The sequence below is a fragment of the Scophthalmus maximus genome, chromosome 10 (assembly GCF_022379125.1).
Source record: "Scophthalmus maximus strain ysfricsl-2021 chromosome 10, ASM2237912v1, whole genome shotgun sequence".
NCBI lineage: Eukaryota > Metazoa > Chordata > Actinopteri > Pleuronectiformes > Scophthalmidae > Scophthalmus > Scophthalmus maximus.
This window is the reverse complement of record NC_061524.1, coordinates 18364318-18382118: the sequence shown is the minus strand read 5'-3', so window position 1 is coordinate 18382118 and position 17801 is coordinate 18364318. Positions and strand designations below refer to the sequence as shown.

Below are 17801 nucleotides of genomic sequence, written 5' to 3'. Positions count from 1 at the left end.
ACTCAAGGACCTTTTCAAATGTCAGGGCCAATCAAACACAACACGACAGGTCTCTGGGTTGGAAAAAAAATACAGCTCAGGGGGCAGAGAAGAAAAGCGGACTTATCATGCATATTCATGTTGTTGGTAGGTTCAATGACTGCCGTCTCTGGGAATTGTGAGCAGTGGCAAAAAAAAAATGTGTGGCAAGAGGAAAAGAGTATGCTATTAACTCTTTTCTCTCCCTCACCATGTCCAAATGTCAGTGTCACAGAGCCACAATGGCAAAAGCTGTGGTTGCCTGCGAGTGATTCCCAAAACCCCAACTCCGACTGTTTTGTACCCCCCTCCCCCCCTTCTCTCCGTCAGCAGATTTGGGCAGAAAAGTTTTCTCAGTGAAGTGGTGCTCAGCAGAATGGCAAACAAACAAGAGCCGTCTCTCCACTGGCAAGGGCTCACTTCAGCACTTCAGACATCTCTTTCAGTTTACAACTTGCCTAACATCAGCAGGATGGATCCTCCTGACACAAGTCTATGTCAGCTAGACAGGGACAGGGACTCTGCCAAGACACAATGGAACCCTTCCTCCTCCTCCTCCTCCTCCTCCTCTGCCTCATGCCACCTCCCTCCTGAGACGCTGAGACAGGAAAGACCGGGTAGGAAGGAAGGAACAAAAAAAAAAAGAGGAAATAAAGCACAACACGTTGTGCCTGTACTTTCAGAGTTTGTGTGTGTGTGTGTGTGTGTGTGTGTGTGTGTGTGTGTGTGTGTGTGCTCACAATTCTTTTCAGGAAACTTCCCCAGCTCGGACAGAGAGAGCTGCACGCCTCACCGCTATCGTCCTCTTTATCTGTTTCTGTCTGTCTCATTGCTTCACTTCCTGCCTCTCTTCATTAGTCTCTGTCTCTTCTTTCTGGCTCCAGCAAGGCACAGTCATCCAGGAGGACATTATTAGCTGTCAGCTTTAACAACCAGCGTAGGAGCAGCGGCGGCAGCAGTCGCTTTCGTAACAATGCTCACAGAAAGCCCTGTCTCTGCCCCAGCGAGAGGAACAGGCAGTCAGGACAGCCTGCTGCGTGCAGATGGTGCTTTGTCTCTGCTAGTTCCTGCAAAAGTGACGCAAAGACACGAACGCGAGCACCGCACACGTACAAGCACACACATTTTTGGAAGAAGTCACCACAATTCACCCTCATCCATCCCAATCTGACTCCCTCCTCACCCCATCTATCCCTGGCATGATGTCCGCGGAAACAGTCGAGAGCAATTAGGACTTGAAAATGGCCAGCCATTAAGGAGGAGTACGAAATACTCAGTGTGATGGTTTACACAAGGTGGGAGGCTATTAGACAGCCAAGTGGTGAGCGCAAACTCCCATGCTCATGCCCCCCCCCGCCCCCCGCTGCCAAGGGCTCTCTTCCAATCATATAATGACTTATTAGTTGAGAGAATTGTGTACATTTATGGATCCTTAACATACTGCATGCTCATTTGCTATAGTGAAGCCTAGAGTCATTTGAATGACACAACCGATCTTTTGAGCGCGTTACTTGTATTGAATTTAATTGAATTGTTACTAATATTGACACGGGCTCTGTTTTACTGTCCCAGGAAGCCATGACAGAGTGACACAGAGCCTGTGTTGTCAGGACCCTGAAATTGAAGCAGCTAAATGGAATTAAGCCACCATCCATTTTATATATTTCTCACCAGTGCTTTTCCTTTTGTGGTGTGTTCAAATTTTAATCAGTGAAGAAAAACTATCATTCCCATTAATTATGAGCAAATAACACAACTTCCACTGTACGTTTGTATATTTATATTATGTAACTTGAACAATCTGCCAAATATCTTATGATTTTGCACAAAACAATACATTTGAAAACATAATTTTGGGCTCTTGGAAGGTTTGATGAGCATGTTTCAATGTCTTGTCTAAGACTAAATATTTAATAAATAGAAAATGACTAAAACCTTGAGGAAGTATAAGATCAAAGCTTGATGTCAATTCTCTTGATGACTTTATATGCAAGACTTGCAGCTACAAAGACTCAAGAGACACGATGAGCAGGGACCTGATGCAGCTGTAGTCAGAAACAATAAAGAGAATAATATAAATTTCACACAAGCAACAGTGCAACTTGTTCCGTTAATCACTTTGGACGTAAGATTTAGGATTTGCCGACAATGAGTGACTGTGTTTCTCCTGTTTTATATTTGATTGTCTCAATTAAAAACCTTGATGCTTTCGAACACAGCGGTGGAATATAATAACTTGCTTGTTTTCTGGCCACTGTGCCAGCTGAGCTGGGAGAGACTATTAAGTTGATTATTTTGAATTGGCAAAAGCTTACGAACAAGCTTGTCAGATGCCAATGTGGCAAGCTCCAGCCAAAACAGCTGTGAAAGTATGAGAAATGACTTTGGCTGCACTTAAGCACAAACAACTGGATGTATCCATTTCTCTGAACTGTACATAAGAACTCCCCACACATAAACATAGAAAGACTCCCAAAACTATCCTAAGCAAAACTAACCAAGACAAAACAGAGCATTTTATAGCAAATGAGAAACAGGCGGTGAAAAATTGGCAAGCGCAACAAATTACACTGCACACACAGCAGATTCTAAAATGCCTGTTCTTCACCCTGAGACAAAACTACTACCAGCCAGCGTGAAGCCTGAAGCACAGAGTTCTCCATCTACAAAGTGCACTGCTTAACAGCTAAAGACTTTGCTTTCAACATCAAAGCCTTAATGCAATCGGAGAATTAGGTTTTAAGTTGTCTAAAGATCAGAACTTGGGCCGGACTTTTTGAAACAAAGAACAATGCTTCACATTGAAAAATAAATGCCATCATAAGACTATGAAAACTTTAGCTAAACTGGCAATTGTTTGTTTGTTGATTGTTTTTTTTAAAGAAAACAAACTTCTCAGATAAAAAAAAGGAGCAAAAACTATAAAATCTCTCGACAAAAGACAATTGTCACAGTGTCAAAAGACCTGCAGTGTGCCCCTCCATTGCATCAGGGTGACTGACATCAGGCTGTAGAATCTGGGCCTCTTGCAGAATGCCCAGAGTAATTTCACACTCATTACCTCCTTTGCACAATGCACAGCACAATCACATGACAGTAAAATCCTCTCACACCAACCCCTATGGGAACTTTTAGAAGCCGTTAGTGGCCTGGCCATTATGGAAATTCTCAGAAGGGTTCACAAGAGCTATTTCAGCATGCGTCCAAATGACTGTGTTAAATGGAGTATTAGGCTCTGAGAATATGATTAACCGATCGTAATTGCTTTGCTTCTGTGACTTCAAAACAGGCAGTCAATGCACAATTCTGATCAACAAAAAAGGGGTGGGAAAAACAGGACATTGCAGAGATGAAAAAAAAAGCAGTCTCTGAATTAACATAACACACATCCTCTGTCCAGAGATGACTGCCAGTCAGATGAGCGGGTGGCGAGCAACGTGAGAGACAGACAGCACCTGTGCTTTCAAAAACCATCATCTCTTCCTGCTTCGGTGCACTTGCTCTCCTGCTTGCCTCTCCCGCTATCCGGCGTGATATAATACAGCAGAAACACACAAATGAGTCCCCACACAAGCATGTTGTACAGCAGATCAGCCATGTACATCGGTGCTCTACAAGCACAAATCATGTTCGTAATCACAGAACACCGACTCCACCGATCACCAGGGAGTATCTGTTGAGGCAAATGAGACTCCTGATTTCCAATACAAACACATGCACACACAACACGCAGCAACACTGATAGCCACCAGCAAGCTCAAACAGAATGTGTAACATTATAAATATTAAAGCGTCGGTTGGCTTTTTGCATTTCCTTGGCATGTTCCTCCCAAGTGATAAATCAAAAGGCCTGATAGGAGCTGCCATGTGCATTGTTGATGCTGCCTGTGATGCATTTGCCTTGGGAGGCCAGCTCTCACATCTGAACACATGGAGTCCACGAAGACGTGAGAGGAAGTTCAACCCCCAGCAGAGTTGAAGGCGGCAGACGAGGGGAGGGATATGGAGAGGAGCAAATGGGGAGGGTGTTGTGGCAAGTATAGGTCCTACTTGCGCCATATCCCTCCCCTCAACTCCCTCCCTGGAGCTGGAAAAACAGGGCAATCCCAGGACAGCAGAGGAAAAACTAAGAAGAGCCAAAGTATATGAGACATCAGTAGTAACTGGTATATTTATGGGGTTAGGACACGCTCCATAATCTCTGATTAAAAGCAGTGGGCGAGAGATGATCAGATGTTGCAATGAACGTAGCGGTTCAGATGAAAACATTTGCCTCTGGAAGGGTGCAGGCCACGGCCTGCATGTCATTAACAAAGGGTTTTTTTTTGCTCTCCCCGGGCAGGCTCCACTCTTCAGCTCCCCCTGTCTGTTGTGACAATGCCCAGGGGGTTAGAGCAGATGTCCGTTGCCAGCCGCACATCTGCATACAGCCTCAAATCCCTACCCCTTCACTGGCCAGACAATGGAGCCACCCTCCTCCTCCTCCTCCTCCTCCACTTGAAGCTTTCTTCCATTTGAGCCTCCAAATGCAGTAAAAGACAGAAGAAGAAGAAGAAGAAAAAAAAATGAGAGTGGGGAGAGTCGCCTTTTGAGAACCAGTGCCCTGCTCTGCCTGTGCAAAACTGTGGAATGGAAGCATTATCCTCCCGTCACAAACCGTGCAGGTTCTCAGATGGACGCCTGATTGGGCCGCTAATTAATTAGTGGGGCCATTGTGTCAAGTTCACACTGGTCTTGCTTGGCTGCACCCATCCCACAGAGAAATGCTGCAGCCGCACAAAAACACACACACACTTGCACCAAAACTTTGTACCAACTCTTTTAGGTGAAGGCCAATTGTCTTTTCTCTTTTCTTTTTCATTTTAACCAATTACGTAACTATAAATTTCTATTAGGCTACCAATAGTTACCACCACCCCCCCCCCCCCCCCCCCAAAAAAAAACCCAACAACTCTTAATGGATCTTAATTGGATCTTTAATATGTTCACCATTTACTCATCAGTGCCCAGCGCAGTGGGGACCTAATAAAGCACTGTGAAGTGGAGTGGAGTGCCGGCCGGTGTCTACTCCCACCCTCCCCTGTCCCTGCGCCATGGACAGCGATGCGAGTGTCGCTTGCGACCCCGCAGCCCGGCGGCGGCGGAGGAGCGCGCGCACACACACACACACACACACTCGGATCGTCCCACCACCCTCGCGACGACGTCCCGACTCCTACCTCGGCTGGGTGTTTACTCGGGGGGTTCACGCGTCGGCTGTGGGGGCTCCAGGACTAGCATCGCAGGCTACGCATTTTTTTTTAAATTGAGTTTTTTTCAAATTCGCTCGTTATCTCGGATTTGGGTAGGCGCTCCCTCCACCTTTGGAGTGCGCGAAAACTTGATCCTGGACGCAGCGGGACAATGTCCGGCGCGGGGCGGCGGGCGCCCGGAGTCGCTTTTTGTTGTTGTTGTTTTTGTTGTACGAGGGGAAGTAACCTCGGCTCTCGGCGCGCCCGCCTATCCTGCTGTTTACTTATACGCTTCGAAAACACTCCTATTCTTTTCCTCCTGCCAGAATTGAGAGGTGTGTATCAGTTCGCTTTTCCTTCACCCCCCCCGCTTTTTTTGAGTGAGGCGGAGCCTTTGCCCACTTCTCCCTCACACACATACACGCACGCGCGCACGCGCACAGATGAGACACTTGCAGTTGATGATGTTGATGCAGATGGGACAGTGGGAATTTTCGAGAAAGGCGATATGTTATTGTGCTGTAGCCAATGTCCACTGTTACCCCCCCCCCTGAAATTTGAAGTGGGATTGTCTAAATAGCATGTTAGCAAAACGCTTAAAGGGCAGGCTAAGATTATATTCATATAGGTTTGTCTTAATACAAGATTCACTCGCACGTGCACAGTGAGCCATATCAGTAACTGCTGTCAGAGCCGCAGCTACGAGGACACACGGAGTGAATGTGCTGTGTCTGTGTTCGTGGTTTTATTTTTTGGCCGTGTTCTGCGAGCTAGTTTCAAATACCTCATTCACGAAATAAAATCGGGAATGTCTTTAGATGTGTGAAATTTGAGCTTGTGACCATGTAGACTCCAACTCGTTCTTCTCTATTATCGATAAATCACAGTATGTACTTTAAAAAAGCCATCTATTGCTTAGAGCCCAAGCTGATGTTTTGTACTTACAAACGGTTAAAAAACCCAAAGCACATCCTCACATTGGAGTTGTTGGCATTTTTATTTCAACATGAAAGAATTGGTTAATCAATAAACTTTAGACTTTAACTTCAAACTTTTTTTTTTATTTCAGGCATGTTACGAATTAGAGCCCCAACAGTTTAGAGTAAGGGGTAAAGGTTGCGAGCTAATGGAACGATTTTCGTTAGCTACATCAATCTAAACGTTCTTGAAGGTTATTTGGTGGCTAATGTGTGTTATTTTTGTAAACAGCAGTTTTGCTGTCCAGTAAGGTTAGACACTTTTGAATAAACCTTTAGTTGTTATTGTCTGTCAGTTAGGTGGCACTTAGTTGGTATTCAGCAGCTAATCGTGGAAACTAGGGAATGTTGTGCCACTCATTTTAAATTTACGTGAAAATCAAACTTAAAAAACGTTTAACTGGATAGGCTCCTTCTCGTCCGTCTATCTTCTGCTAGGTTTTATAACGCAGCGCAATCTCTCATTCAACATCATTGATCTTTCTGAGAAAATGATAGAGCTCCAGAGAAGCCATACGGAGTAGCCGTACAGGGAAAGAAATATTTCTTATGTTATTATTGAGGCCACATTGGCTTTATCTTACTTGAACTTACAAACGGCCGGTGTTTGTAACACACAACAATGAAATTAATTTATTTTTTTTACAGAATTTCTTTTTTTCAGTGTCTGGTCAAAATTCTAGGAGTATATGGTTGTGGTGGGAGGACTTGAGTGTTAAAATAGATATTCAGTCAGATTAAACACTATGTTGATGTCATGCTTACAACATGCAGTCTACTGCTCTCCCTTATTTTATTTTTTTACGCAAGTATACTGGTTCTGGAGCCTCCACATTCGTTCACACAGTAGTGCCAGCCATATAACACTGCACAGATGGCCGAGAGCATCTTTGGATTTCCTGTTATTTCACTCTCTGCGACACCTCCAGTGGTACAGTGTTTGAATTGAACTTTTCTCAAAGACAAATGAAGTCACAACAGCTCATAGATAAATCATATACATACAGTATACCTTCTATTCTTCTGCTGCAGCCTCTACCATCTACCCTAAATGTGTGGTCCCAGGCCTGGGGGCTCTTGGCCCTGTCGAGAGAGCAACTTTCCCTGTGGCCATTTTGTCTCTAGCACAATGTAGCTATTGGGCATGAACCCAAACACTCCAAGCATCAGCCACCAGGGAACACCAACCGAAGCATATGTTTGCAATAGCACAAGAGGGGATGGATAACAGGCCACTAAATAAGATAGCAAGCGCATAGGCCCTGTAAATACAACCAAGCCAATTGTCAAACTCTGATGGTAAGTTTATGGTTTAGTACATCATTTAATGATGTAAAATGACATAGCTACATGTTGGTTTCCTAAATTCCTAAATTTTGAGAGTGAGTTGTTCAAATTATAAGCTTACCTCCTGCTCCATTTACTGTAGTTCACTAAGCATTTTAGTTTATTTGTCTCTTCATATTTAAAATGCAAAATCTAATATTATATACTGTATATTATAAACTAATTAGAGGCAGAAAATATGCAGTATTTCGTATACTATGCCCCCTACTAAACCAATACAGTTCAGTGGATTAATAAAACACAGTTTTTTGATTGTATGATTTGCTTTTGTTTATACAGTACTTAGAGGATGACAGCACACCCACACAGACATACACACACACCCTAATCTTTTCACTGTACAGTGGGTATTTGAGAGGATCAGTAGTGTGCGACTGCATATTTCTGCAGAGACATTATTTCTTCCCTCAATTCCTTCTGGCAGAGATCTGAGTGTTTGACCTTTTTAAAATGCAAAGCGATTCTTCTACACCAGAGAGTGAACGGGAGGCTCATGATTGTGCTACTAAATTTGAGGGTACTTAATGCAGTAACTCACAGAGAGGGAGAGCTGCTCTGCACCTGCCGAAGTCTTGACTTGGTTACAGGGATACAATAACACCTCCAAGGGTTATGTTAATCTTTAAGGACGGGTTATTCTTATGCTGCTCCATTCTTTACCTCGGAATGAATATTGCAACCTTGAATCAGACTCTCTCTTAAATCACTTTATTGCATATCATTTCCATTTACTTGGTTTGTATGCATACTAAAACACATAGGCCACTTACTTTACAGTCTCTAACTTCAAAATAAACTGAAGATCTTCATTCAGACAGTCCATTCATTCATCAATCTTTTATTCCATCATATAATGTTACTATGCAGAATAACTTTGTATTAATCAACACTGTGGCGCAAAATGTCTTTAAACATTGCTTTTGAGATGGAACAATATGATTCAAACAAAGCCACACAATACCTCTCGTGCGTCTATTTATACTCTACAATACATGAAGGCCTCTGGCACAGTCATAGCCACCTTTAAAAGACACTGGCATGCTTTCAGGGTCTTACATTTCTCCAATAGAATGCAAATGAGACACATTTACCCCTTTGACTGGAGAATAAGTGTGAAACAGTTAATTAGACTTGTGAGGTCTCTGGATGATTTAGCTTCCTCCTACAGCATGAAATAAAATACTGTGAATGTTTATGTGAGACAAAGGTTTCCAAGGCTGACAACATAAACTGTAGAGACAGTACACAATGAAGCAGAATTCAAGCTACACTTTGTTTCATTTGCACTCGTCTCTCCCAGTTAGAGAACCATCCTTCTCAAATGTGACTACATTGACTTGTTTTCACCAGCTTCCAGAAATAACAAGCCCCTTTCGTTCGAGTTTGAGTCACAGCATAAAAAAGCTGAATATATGGCATGTGTGATCTGTAAATTGGAATAGATTTATCATTTTATCTAATGAGATTGAAATTGCTGTGATGTTGAGATTTTGGAGGTGCAGATCAAAAATGAAACTATGAGGTGGAGTTTCTTCACTAGCGATGAAACATTTGGTAATTTTTCCACAAATGTGGAAAGCCGAAGTGAAAGTGTTTGAGCTAAGATGTGTGCTTCTGAGGGGAGGATGGAAGTGTCCTTTTTTATTGACTAAAGGTTGCCGCTGCTTTGTTGCCCCTTGCTCTCGAAAAACACAAGATCAGGAATCCAGACTGATTCTGCATGAAAAAATGTCACAAATGTAACCAGTTTTTAAACTCGTTTTTACTGCAAATTTGCTAATTAATCACAGCTTACAAATTGACACAGTGTGGAGCACAGTTTTCTTCATATAAACTATGCATGAAAAATGAATTCATCCTTGTATAAACTATTTTCTTGTTCTCTCTCGCGAGGGATATTTGAACAGACTGCAGCATGTAGGTCTTTGTTTACAACCAACCTAATGTAATTATACTCACCACCTACACACAAATTTGCATGCAAACTGTGTCGGAGGTTTGAAAAATTAAATGAAATTAGTGCAAGGATAAGTCTGATCATAATGTCTCAGTACCACAATGTCGGGCTGATAGACCGCACTGCTGCAACATGGCAGGCAGGCTCGTGCAGGACTGCAGCTAACAAGCTGCTCCTTTTTTAAACACACATGTACAGCACAGGGACGCTTTAGCGGGGTAGCGCTTATCTCCACTGAGCAAACTGGAGTGATGGGAATGTTCTCAGGATGTTATCATGTCCTCTGTGGAAATGAGATAGCCCGCCACCTTTATCGCCACCGTCAGACTCTGAAGGGCCCATGACCATTACAGGAACAAGGACCACTAGGATGCCAGGGCAGACTCACCAACTGGCTGCTTTGGAAAAAAAATAAATAAATAAAAGACTGCCAGGGAATTGGAAGTTTTGAAGGTTGAATGACTGACAGGAGATTGGAAGGAGACTTACTGTCAGCTAGTTTAACCCAGCCAAAGGATTTCACAGTAGTTATTTAGACAGGATGTTAAATGTCTGAAAAAGATGTAATGTAACACTTCAGAAAAAGTAATGCAGTTCACCTTGACACATTATTAAAAAGGACAGAAGAAAGAAAGAAAAGAGAATCTAGAGAAATCAGGAAAGCTACATGTTAGTTATACTTGGCGAAAGGATCAACAGAAAAAAAAAAAATCTTTGTGATATGGGATTTAACTACAGCATCTCCATGGCAGCTCTTTCTCCTTTCAAGTCACATTTTTAATGAATAGGTAATGGACAAAAATGTGCAACTTCATATAATGTCAGAATAGATGCCAAAGGTGAAAAGAAAAATTGTTTGACAAGTGATTTTGATGTGCACATGACAGAGCATGTCAAAACAACGTTTTGGAAAGAACTGCCCTCTGCTCCTGCTAGTGTGACTGTCTTGCAAATCCACTGCTTGTTTTCAAAGCATTTTTTGCTCTAACAGGTGCAAAACCTCTCAACTCAACACATCAAAGAGACACACGCACCTTCGAATAAATCACAGCAAATGGTAAGACTCCAGACTAGGGCCCCCTAACACCAGAGAGGAAGGATTCAAAGTGTCTGATTTCATATTCATGAAGTGTGAGGCTATGGCGGTTGAAAGCTTGTTTACAGAGACGTGTCTTTTGTCCTCGGGAGGAGGTTTGATATTCTACCAAGAAACTGTGTTTACATACTGCATGCTTGTGGTTATGCCTGCGTGATAAAATATCTCACCTAACACGGTTTATACCCCCACTACACACCAACGCATCCTGACAACTCATAAGAGTTCTCACTCCCCTCGTGAAGTAATTAAATTTCTTGCTGCTCGTCTGACAGAGCTAGCGAGAGCTTGTGATTATGAAGTGCTGGTGGCTTCTGTGCGGATGAGTTGTTCAAGTTGTGGCAAGTCCGAAGAGAAGTGTCGTCTTCAAACGGCGCCCACAGGAACAAAGGTAGCAGACAGCCAGCCGACACTACACAGAACCAACCAAACATAGGCACTGGCATTGCAAGGAGAGGGTTTAAATAGAGCCAGTAACCTTCTTTTTTCATCTGTGCACTGTTTTTCCTTTCTTTTCAAGATCATTACAAAGCTCATGCACCTGCATCCAAGGATGTTTTAGTTTTTTTTGGCAATAATGTTTGAGATAATAAAGTGAAATCACAAAGGGGGATGTCTCACAGCTCTCTTGTCTTGTATAAAAACTGTACTTCACCTTTTAAAACTGAAACAACGCCTACAAGGTTGGCGCTTGAATGGATCAGCTAATAACTACAGCTGAAAGAAAGCTTTGGAGAAAAGAAAAAAAAAATCTCCCCAATGAGTACTTAAAGAAAGAAAGCAGCTGTCAGAACATAGTCAGGAGAAAACATCAGCTATTGGAGAGAGGGGTTCGGGATACTTTTCACTTGCTTTTCTCGGAGCAGTGTTCACTGTCATTCGCTCCCACGCTTCCTCCGCTCTCGCCGGAGTGACACTCACTCACATGCACACACACCTTTCATCCCAAGGGGTGAAACAAACCCATGCATTATGACTCAAATCAGGCTTAATCTATTTTACACGCTCTAAATTAATGTCTTCATGTTCATATGCAATGAATAAAAATAGCCGGATCCTTTATCTAATTATTTACCCCCACGTTTCCCCTCCCGGAGCATGCACATCACACAGGGTTTTTTGGTTGTTACAGTTCTCACACAACTTGGCTGTTGAACGACTGTGGCCTCCCATCAGGTCGACAGATAACTCATGCAGGCCTGGTGCCCTCTAGTGGTTCAACTGTGAATTTCCTATATTTTTCTATAAACCTACTGTAGTATTTCATTGTTATTTTAGGGGCACATTATCACACTAATGATATGCACCTACATTGGCATACACTTGTACACTTTCACATCGTCTGCAGAGAAGTGTACTACCTGGCAGATATGCAATCTGTGAAGGTGCAAGAGCACCTGACTTTTAAAGGGGATGGGAGATGGCTGTTCGATTGATTTATTGTATGTTACGCCCATAACAAACCCATGATTAATAAAGAGACCAAGTGCAGGCCTTTTGAAACATATGAACCATTAACCTCTTTTTTCCCCAGCTGATAGATTGTTTAAAAATAAGAACTAAACCTCGGTTGTAAGGTTCCCCTGCTCTCAAAACAAGACATACTATCTTGCTGATTCTAATTGAGTTTTTATTTTGAAAGCTGGCCATCAATAAAGTTCATTTGAATCTCAGTGATGATGCCATTCAGTGCCTTAGATGGCACCAGTATCTCAGAACTAGGAAGATGCTGAGCAGTTGGTAGCAGTCAGCTCTTGTGGGGTCTCCAAGAGGTCATGTCGTCCAAACCACATGAATTGCTCCTCTGCCTGTGCTAAAGCTGCCTCAGCAGACTTCTGCTTGTGGTTGCGGGGGAACAGTCTGGTGGTGGTTGGAACATTTGCCTGCTTCCCCATGAAGTCGGTCTTGTAGACTGTGAGGTTCCCCCCAGTCTCAGCCGTGCTGCTGACACCTCCATCGTGGCACAGGCGGAAATGGGAGCTGTGCTGACTGCGATCATCGAGACACTTCCTCCGCCCCACACCCTGAAGTGCACCAACGTGACACAGATACAGAGACGATATGGTTTCCCTTTAAGCTGTAATGCTGTGATAGCTCGGAACATTTCGTTATGCTCAGAATTTGTCTTCATACTCACATGAGTGAAGACAGAGATGCTATCTTTGAAGGAATGTCTGTTGTCATGCTCTGAGAATGGATATTCTCTAGATTTCTGTGAAGAGATCCATGAAGCAAAAAATGCTGTTTGTTGGACAGTTTAAAACAAATGAACAGAGGTATGAGAAAAAACGAGGAGTCAGTTTTGCTGTCCTTTGAAAGGAAGTGCAATGAAATCTTTCAGAGGCCAGGGCCATTACTGTGAAGAGAAGAGCAGTCATGCCAAACACTGTATTATCTACTGTACATACACACCTGCTCAGATTTCTGTTTAGGATAGCGTTCAAACTGTAAAGTCTGAGGCAACGATGACATGACCTGATTTAGCATGATCCCAGTGCTCGTGCAAGTCCAACGATTTCTTGTCTCAGTCTCTGGTAAAACTGAGTGAGCAAACTGAGAAGAGCATAAAATAAAAGCAAACTATTTGTCCAGGTTTGTCAGAATTTGTTACAATCTGCTGAAATGTTGTGAGAAAATCAAGAATTTCTTACCCACTTTCCATCATTGCTAATTGAAGAATATTGCTTTCCACCTTTAACCATTTTAATACACTTTGAAATGTTGAGTCCAATGACTGGTTTCACCAATACACCACACACACACACACACACACACACACACACAAACACAGAGTTCAACTTAACAATGCAAAACACTGGTGACCAGTCGTCGTCAGGGGAGGCAAGGGAGGCAGCGCCTCCTCAGGAATTTGACGGGTGGAAAAAAAAAAAAGTTAATATGTGATGATAATAAAACACCATTCAGTTTGAGATTCTGTGTATTAACTGAATAAATGTAGTGCAATTTCGTTCAGGTGTCATTGATTGTGTGAGATCAAACCAGCTATCAAAGGAGGCTTGAAACGGCTTTGCCTCCCTTTGTGGAAAAAAAATGACCAATCAGACTTAAGTTAATTGCTGTTGTCAGGTAGAATTCTCTATCTCTAACATATAGTAAAAACAAGGTGAAGGAAGGCTAGCTGAGTCTGACTTTTTGACCAATAACAGAGCCGTTATTGGATTGCTGTATCTGCTAGTGACATATGTTGTGTAGCCTGCTAATGTTAAATAGTTAAGAGAAACGCCAGCAATGGAGGACCAGGAGAATAAACTGCAATATGCACTTGTCAATACATTTTGGAGACTAACATTCCAACATTCCATCAGCTACAAATAAAAAAATAATGGAAGACCAACTCATAAACTGTATTTAATTCAGAAGACGGCAGGAGGATCACACTGCTTCAGTATGGATACATACTCTCGAGTGGATGGGTTAGCAGTCTCCCTGTAGGCATGTTGCTTCCTCAGTGAAATTATTCAACAACCGCTGCTGCTGGTCACTATGGAAACATGCTACAAAACAAACCTGGAAACAGAGATCAAATTGCCACAGCGATGTAGAAACTGAATTTTACATGATACATGACATGTTCAACTTAAGAGTATATTAAACAATTGCATTAACTTACATTAAACTTATCATTTTTTTGTTTTGGTTTCATTATTAATGAGAGATGCCATTTTAAAACATGTTAAAAGGTAAACTATAAAGATCCCATATGGAGAAAAAAACGATTCACATCATTTTCTGAGCAAATAAACGCAGTTAAATGTTAGCGTAAGCACATGGTCATGAATCCCAAGCCTTGACTGAAAAATGTTTCACTCGTTTCATTCGAAGGGTTTTAAAAATTCTATATGAGACGTGCCGATCAGGACAAAGTCCACATGAAATAAGTTAACTGACATTACTTGAGAATAAAAAATATTATCGAACCCCAACATTAACCATGTATGGTGTATGCATTTACTGTACATACACAGTATTTCAGACTTGGATGTTATGGCTCAGGCTATAACAGTGCCATTTTTTATGTACAAGGTCATAAAAGTAGACAAACTACTGTGATTTTGAGGGCAAGTCAGGGTGAAACTGTAAGGTCTGAGCTCTTTCTTTTAAAGCTGATATTTTCACATGGTATTGTGCATTGTGTGTGTGTGTGTGTGTGTGTGTGTGTGTGTGTGTGTGTGTGACACTGCACAACTATGATCAAACCATATAGTCTATGGATCAAACCAGAATATCACAGGGATTTAGTTTAGGACAATCTCCTGTTCAAGTCTTTTTGTCTCCAATCCTTAATAATAATGAGGCACTCTACAAAGTCTAAATTTAACAATATATTTAGAGGTTATGATAGAAGTTTAAATCACATTTTAGGCAAATTAAAAATATTGACACTGATAACAAACTAGTGTCCTCACTCACAGTTACTCATTGATCAAAGTTCCTGCATCACATACTGAACGGACAATCCTTTTTTTCCTCTACAAGTGAGGTTTTTTCCATTTCTTTATGGAGGTGCTTCTTCAGCTTTTTGGCCAAGCGTTGCCACCTGATGAAAAGTAGTAATCATTGACCACTTAGAAATTTTCCAAAACTGTGTAAATGTTGTAATTTACATTCTTGTTTTCCAGATCACACATCAACATCTCTTACCTTTCCTGTGCGTCGTTGTATTTATTCAACCTCTCTGCCTCCTCCCTCTTCTCCTCCATCCATCGTTGCAGGAGTTCCTCTTTCTCTCGCAGAGCTTGTGCCAGTGTTTCCTTTAGTCTTTCCTGCTCCGCTCGCAGGGCGGCCAACTCTTTGGTTTGACACTCTAAGGTGAACTCAACATCTAAAAGGGTCCACTTCACAGTGTTTCTCCCTTTAGCCAGGGTAAGTGCCTCTTGACGGTACTGGACCACACTGAAAGGTCAAATATTAAAATAGCAATTTATTCTACCATAGATGACCTTGTGGTATCGTTAAGTAAGATTTTTTGGTGTTAGACTTAAGGTCACAAGATCTTCCAATTCTGAAGAACACCAAGTGCCAGAAGCTGCATTTATGCCTCTTCACCAAAGTGATGAGGAACAGTTTTTCATGGTTTTGCTTTACACGTTACACTTGACCCTGTTGATCGTGAAATACAGGAGAACCACTGCAAAACTATGGTTTTTACATAATTTACCAAGTCACATTGTCATTGTCAAATATTTAACGTCTCTTCAACAGTCATACTTCTTGGCTGGTTGACAGATGTGCTCAGAATTTTTTTTTTTAACATTAAGGCTATAAAAAACACAGCACACCTTGTTATACTCCTATTTTCTCCATTCAAAACTAATCTCATTTTGTGAATATGGAACTGTCTAGGCCTTGAATGTAAAATGAACCCTGAAAAAATGAATCTCCAGAAAAAAAATAAAATTATAATTTATATTTTCACTCTGACTTTGAGAAAAGAGCTGCTAAATAAGAAATCCCAAATAAAATGTAAACAGCGCCTTAATGTGATATAGTCAGCATTGTGTAAAGAGAAAGCAGTGAGGATACTCTGATGACTATACAGTTAAAGTTACCGTGACTGCCAGAACTGCAGCTCAGCCTCTTTCAGATACAGGACGGCGGATAGGTCAGAGACAGTCTGAGAAAGCTACAGAGACAGAAAAAACAAAAAGCAAAGGATGACTTGATTGAAGCGTGAATAACTGGGTTCGTTTTTTTCCCTGCTGTAACCTAACAGGACGCTTTATATTACCTCCGCCGAGGAGGTTTGGGTTTTCGCCCGATGTCAGTTTGTTGGTTGGTTGTTTGTTTGTCAGCAGGATTACACAAAAACTTTGCGATGGATTTCCACAAAACTTTGTGTAAGGATGGAACATTGGCCAAGAAGGGGCAGATCCATTAACATTGTATTTAAAGGTTGTTTTTTTGACATTTTCACTGATTTCAAGAGAATAATCCATGGATTTTGATGAAAAAAAATCTGGTATATTTATGGTATTGATAGCTATGAGTGTGTGCAATTCGGCTTGGCATGATTTAATATATGGGGACTTTTGGGCACCAGGTGAGGGTATGCGCTGTACTATTCTAGTTTCACAAGGTCAAAGCTTTCTATTTATGTATTTTTTTGATTGACAGATGTACTGTATGCCTGAGAGAGTTATATATCAATTGTTTGAGCAAACTGCTGTTTCTTGGACATCTTTACAATAGCTGGAGGCTGATGCTATGGTATTATGAGTGGATCACTCCTCATTTATTCACCTTTTCTGCCAGGTGTTCAGTCTCTCTCAGCTGCAGTAGAAGGACCCTGGTGTTTTGCCCAGATTCAACTCCACCTCGCTCTGAACTGAGAATGATCGGTGCACGCGTTTAAAAATGCAATAGTCCATTTTTAATAAATCAACATCAACAAAAAGGCTAAAATATTGAATTAAGTGGTTTTGTATTGCTTACCTCTTCAACTGAACATCATCCAGGATTTGTGTGCGAATTTCAAAACGTTCTTCCAGCTGAGACACTGAAAGAAATCAGACAAATGTCCTTGGGCTAAGACAGCGAGAACAGCATTGCAGAAGCTGACATACATAGGAATCATGTAAAACTTACAGCTCGTAAAAACACCAACATAGGGGAGTTTCTCAGCTTGGTCCCTCTGATGCAGTCGAGAGCGCACGTGATTCTTCCAATATTCCATTGTCACCACTAATCTGTCCCCAAATCAGTCCAACATAGGTTCCCAGCGGTGCACTTGCGTATGCCGCATCCCGCTCTCTCTAGACAACAGTCATTACCTCGTCGAGGTCGAAATATTTGTCAAAACGTAGCCATCGGCACAAAAATGAAAAGGCCACAGTAGCGTTTCACAGCTCCTCCCAGTTCAGACCGAGGGCTGCTTGACTTTCCCTTATGGGATGTAACTTCTGACCATCATGCCCCCCCACCACCACCACCACTACACAACCGTGAAGCCCCTAATATAACATCATATAACAAAATATAATATAATAACTTCTCCGCTTTCAAAATGAAAAAAAACTCAAGACACAAATAACCTCTATATAGGATTTATTCCAGAAAAAGTAAAGTTTTCCTCTTTTTAAACAAAACAATAAAATTACATTTTTAATGGTTTTAACAGTGATAAAAGAAGTGTTCAGAGCTTTTACTCGGGTAAA

At 41.8% G+C, this 17801-nt stretch overlaps 3 protein-coding genes across 8 annotated transcripts in view; all 3 read right to left on the bottom strand.

Annotated features, from left to right (window-relative positions):
* The window catches only part of ctbp2a (C-terminal binding protein 2a), a 60349-nt gene extending 54725 nt beyond the window's left edge, over positions 1 to 5624 (bottom strand). For 2 of the 3 annotated variants that reach the window (XM_035605637.2, XM_035605641.2), the window contains exon 1: positions 5238 to 5624. The gene's annotated coding sequence lies outside the window, so the exon portion shown is untranslated. Of the gene's footprint in view, positions 1 to 758; positions 776 to 5237 lie in introns of those variants that run through there. The other variant, XM_035605639.2, reaches the window with a different exon arrangement.
* A 6615-nt stretch (positions 5625 to 12239) lies between these two features.
* Positions 12240 to 13549, bottom strand: tex36 (testis expressed 36). The gene is made up of 4 exons (XM_035606932.2): positions 13278 to 13549; positions 13039 to 13179; positions 12764 to 12838; positions 12240 to 12650 (listed from the first exon to the last, which is right to left on the bottom strand). Exons 1-4 carry the CDS (start codon positions 13326 to 13328, stop codon positions 12345 to 12347), a joined length of 573 nt encoding a protein of 190 aa, XP_035462825.1. The 5' UTR covers positions 13329 to 13549; the 3' UTR covers positions 12240 to 12344.
* Positions 13531 to 17524, bottom strand: si:ch1073-143l10.2 (uncharacterized protein LOC565165 homolog). 4 transcript variants are annotated; one of them, XR_004784778.2, is made up of 7 exons: positions 17233 to 17524; positions 17080 to 17143; positions 16888 to 16972; positions 16197 to 16270; positions 15289 to 15540; positions 14047 to 15184; positions 13531 to 13662 (listed from the first exon to the last, which is right to left on the bottom strand). XR_004784778.2 is itself a non-coding variant. In XM_035606929.2 (7 exons), the coding sequence occupies exons 1-6, from the start codon at positions 17318 to 17320 to the stop codon at positions 15085 to 15087; spliced, it is 663 nt and encodes a 220-aa protein (XP_035462822.2). In that variant the 5' UTR covers positions 17321 to 17524; the 3' UTR covers positions 13820 to 14154; positions 15058 to 15084. The 4 variants fall into 4 exon arrangements, 3 of the variants coding, with proteins under 3 accessions (XP_035462822.2, XP_047191308.1, XP_035462823.1); XM_035606929.2 differs by lacking the exon at positions 13531 to 13662 and having other exon boundaries at positions 13820 to 14154; positions 15058 to 15184; XM_047335352.1 differs by lacking the exon at positions 13531 to 13662 and having other exon boundaries at positions 13820 to 15184.
* Positions 17525 to 17801: the final 277 nt, after the last annotated feature.

Excerpts from the sequence above, each read along its gene's own strand:
- si:ch1073-143l10.2 (XM_047335352.1), bottom strand. The coding sequence starts at position 17,320 with ATGGAATATTGGAAGAATCACGTGCGCTCTCGACTGCATCAGAGGGAC. Across the intron at positions 15,541-16,196 it reads CTGCAGTTCTGGCAGTCACG|TGTGGTCCAGTACCGTCAAG; the intron begins GTAACTTTAACT and ends TTGACCTTTCAG. Across the intron at positions 15,185-15,288 it reads TACAACGACGCACAGGAAAG|GTGGCAACGCTTGGCCAAAA; the intron begins GTAAGAGATGTT and ends ACTTTTCATCAG.
- tex36 (XM_035606932.2), bottom strand. The coding sequence starts at position 13,328 with ATGGTTAAAGGTGGAAAGCAATATTCTTCAATTAGCAATGATGGAAAG. Across the intron at positions 13,180-13,277 it reads TTAGCAATGATGGAAAGTGG|TTTGCTCACTCAGTTTTACC; the intron begins GTAAGAAATTCT and ends TGCTCTTCTCAG. Across the intron at positions 12,839-13,038 it reads CTAAACAGAAATCTGAGCAG|AAATCTAGAGAATATCCATT; the intron begins GTGTGTATGTAC and ends ATCTCTTCACAG.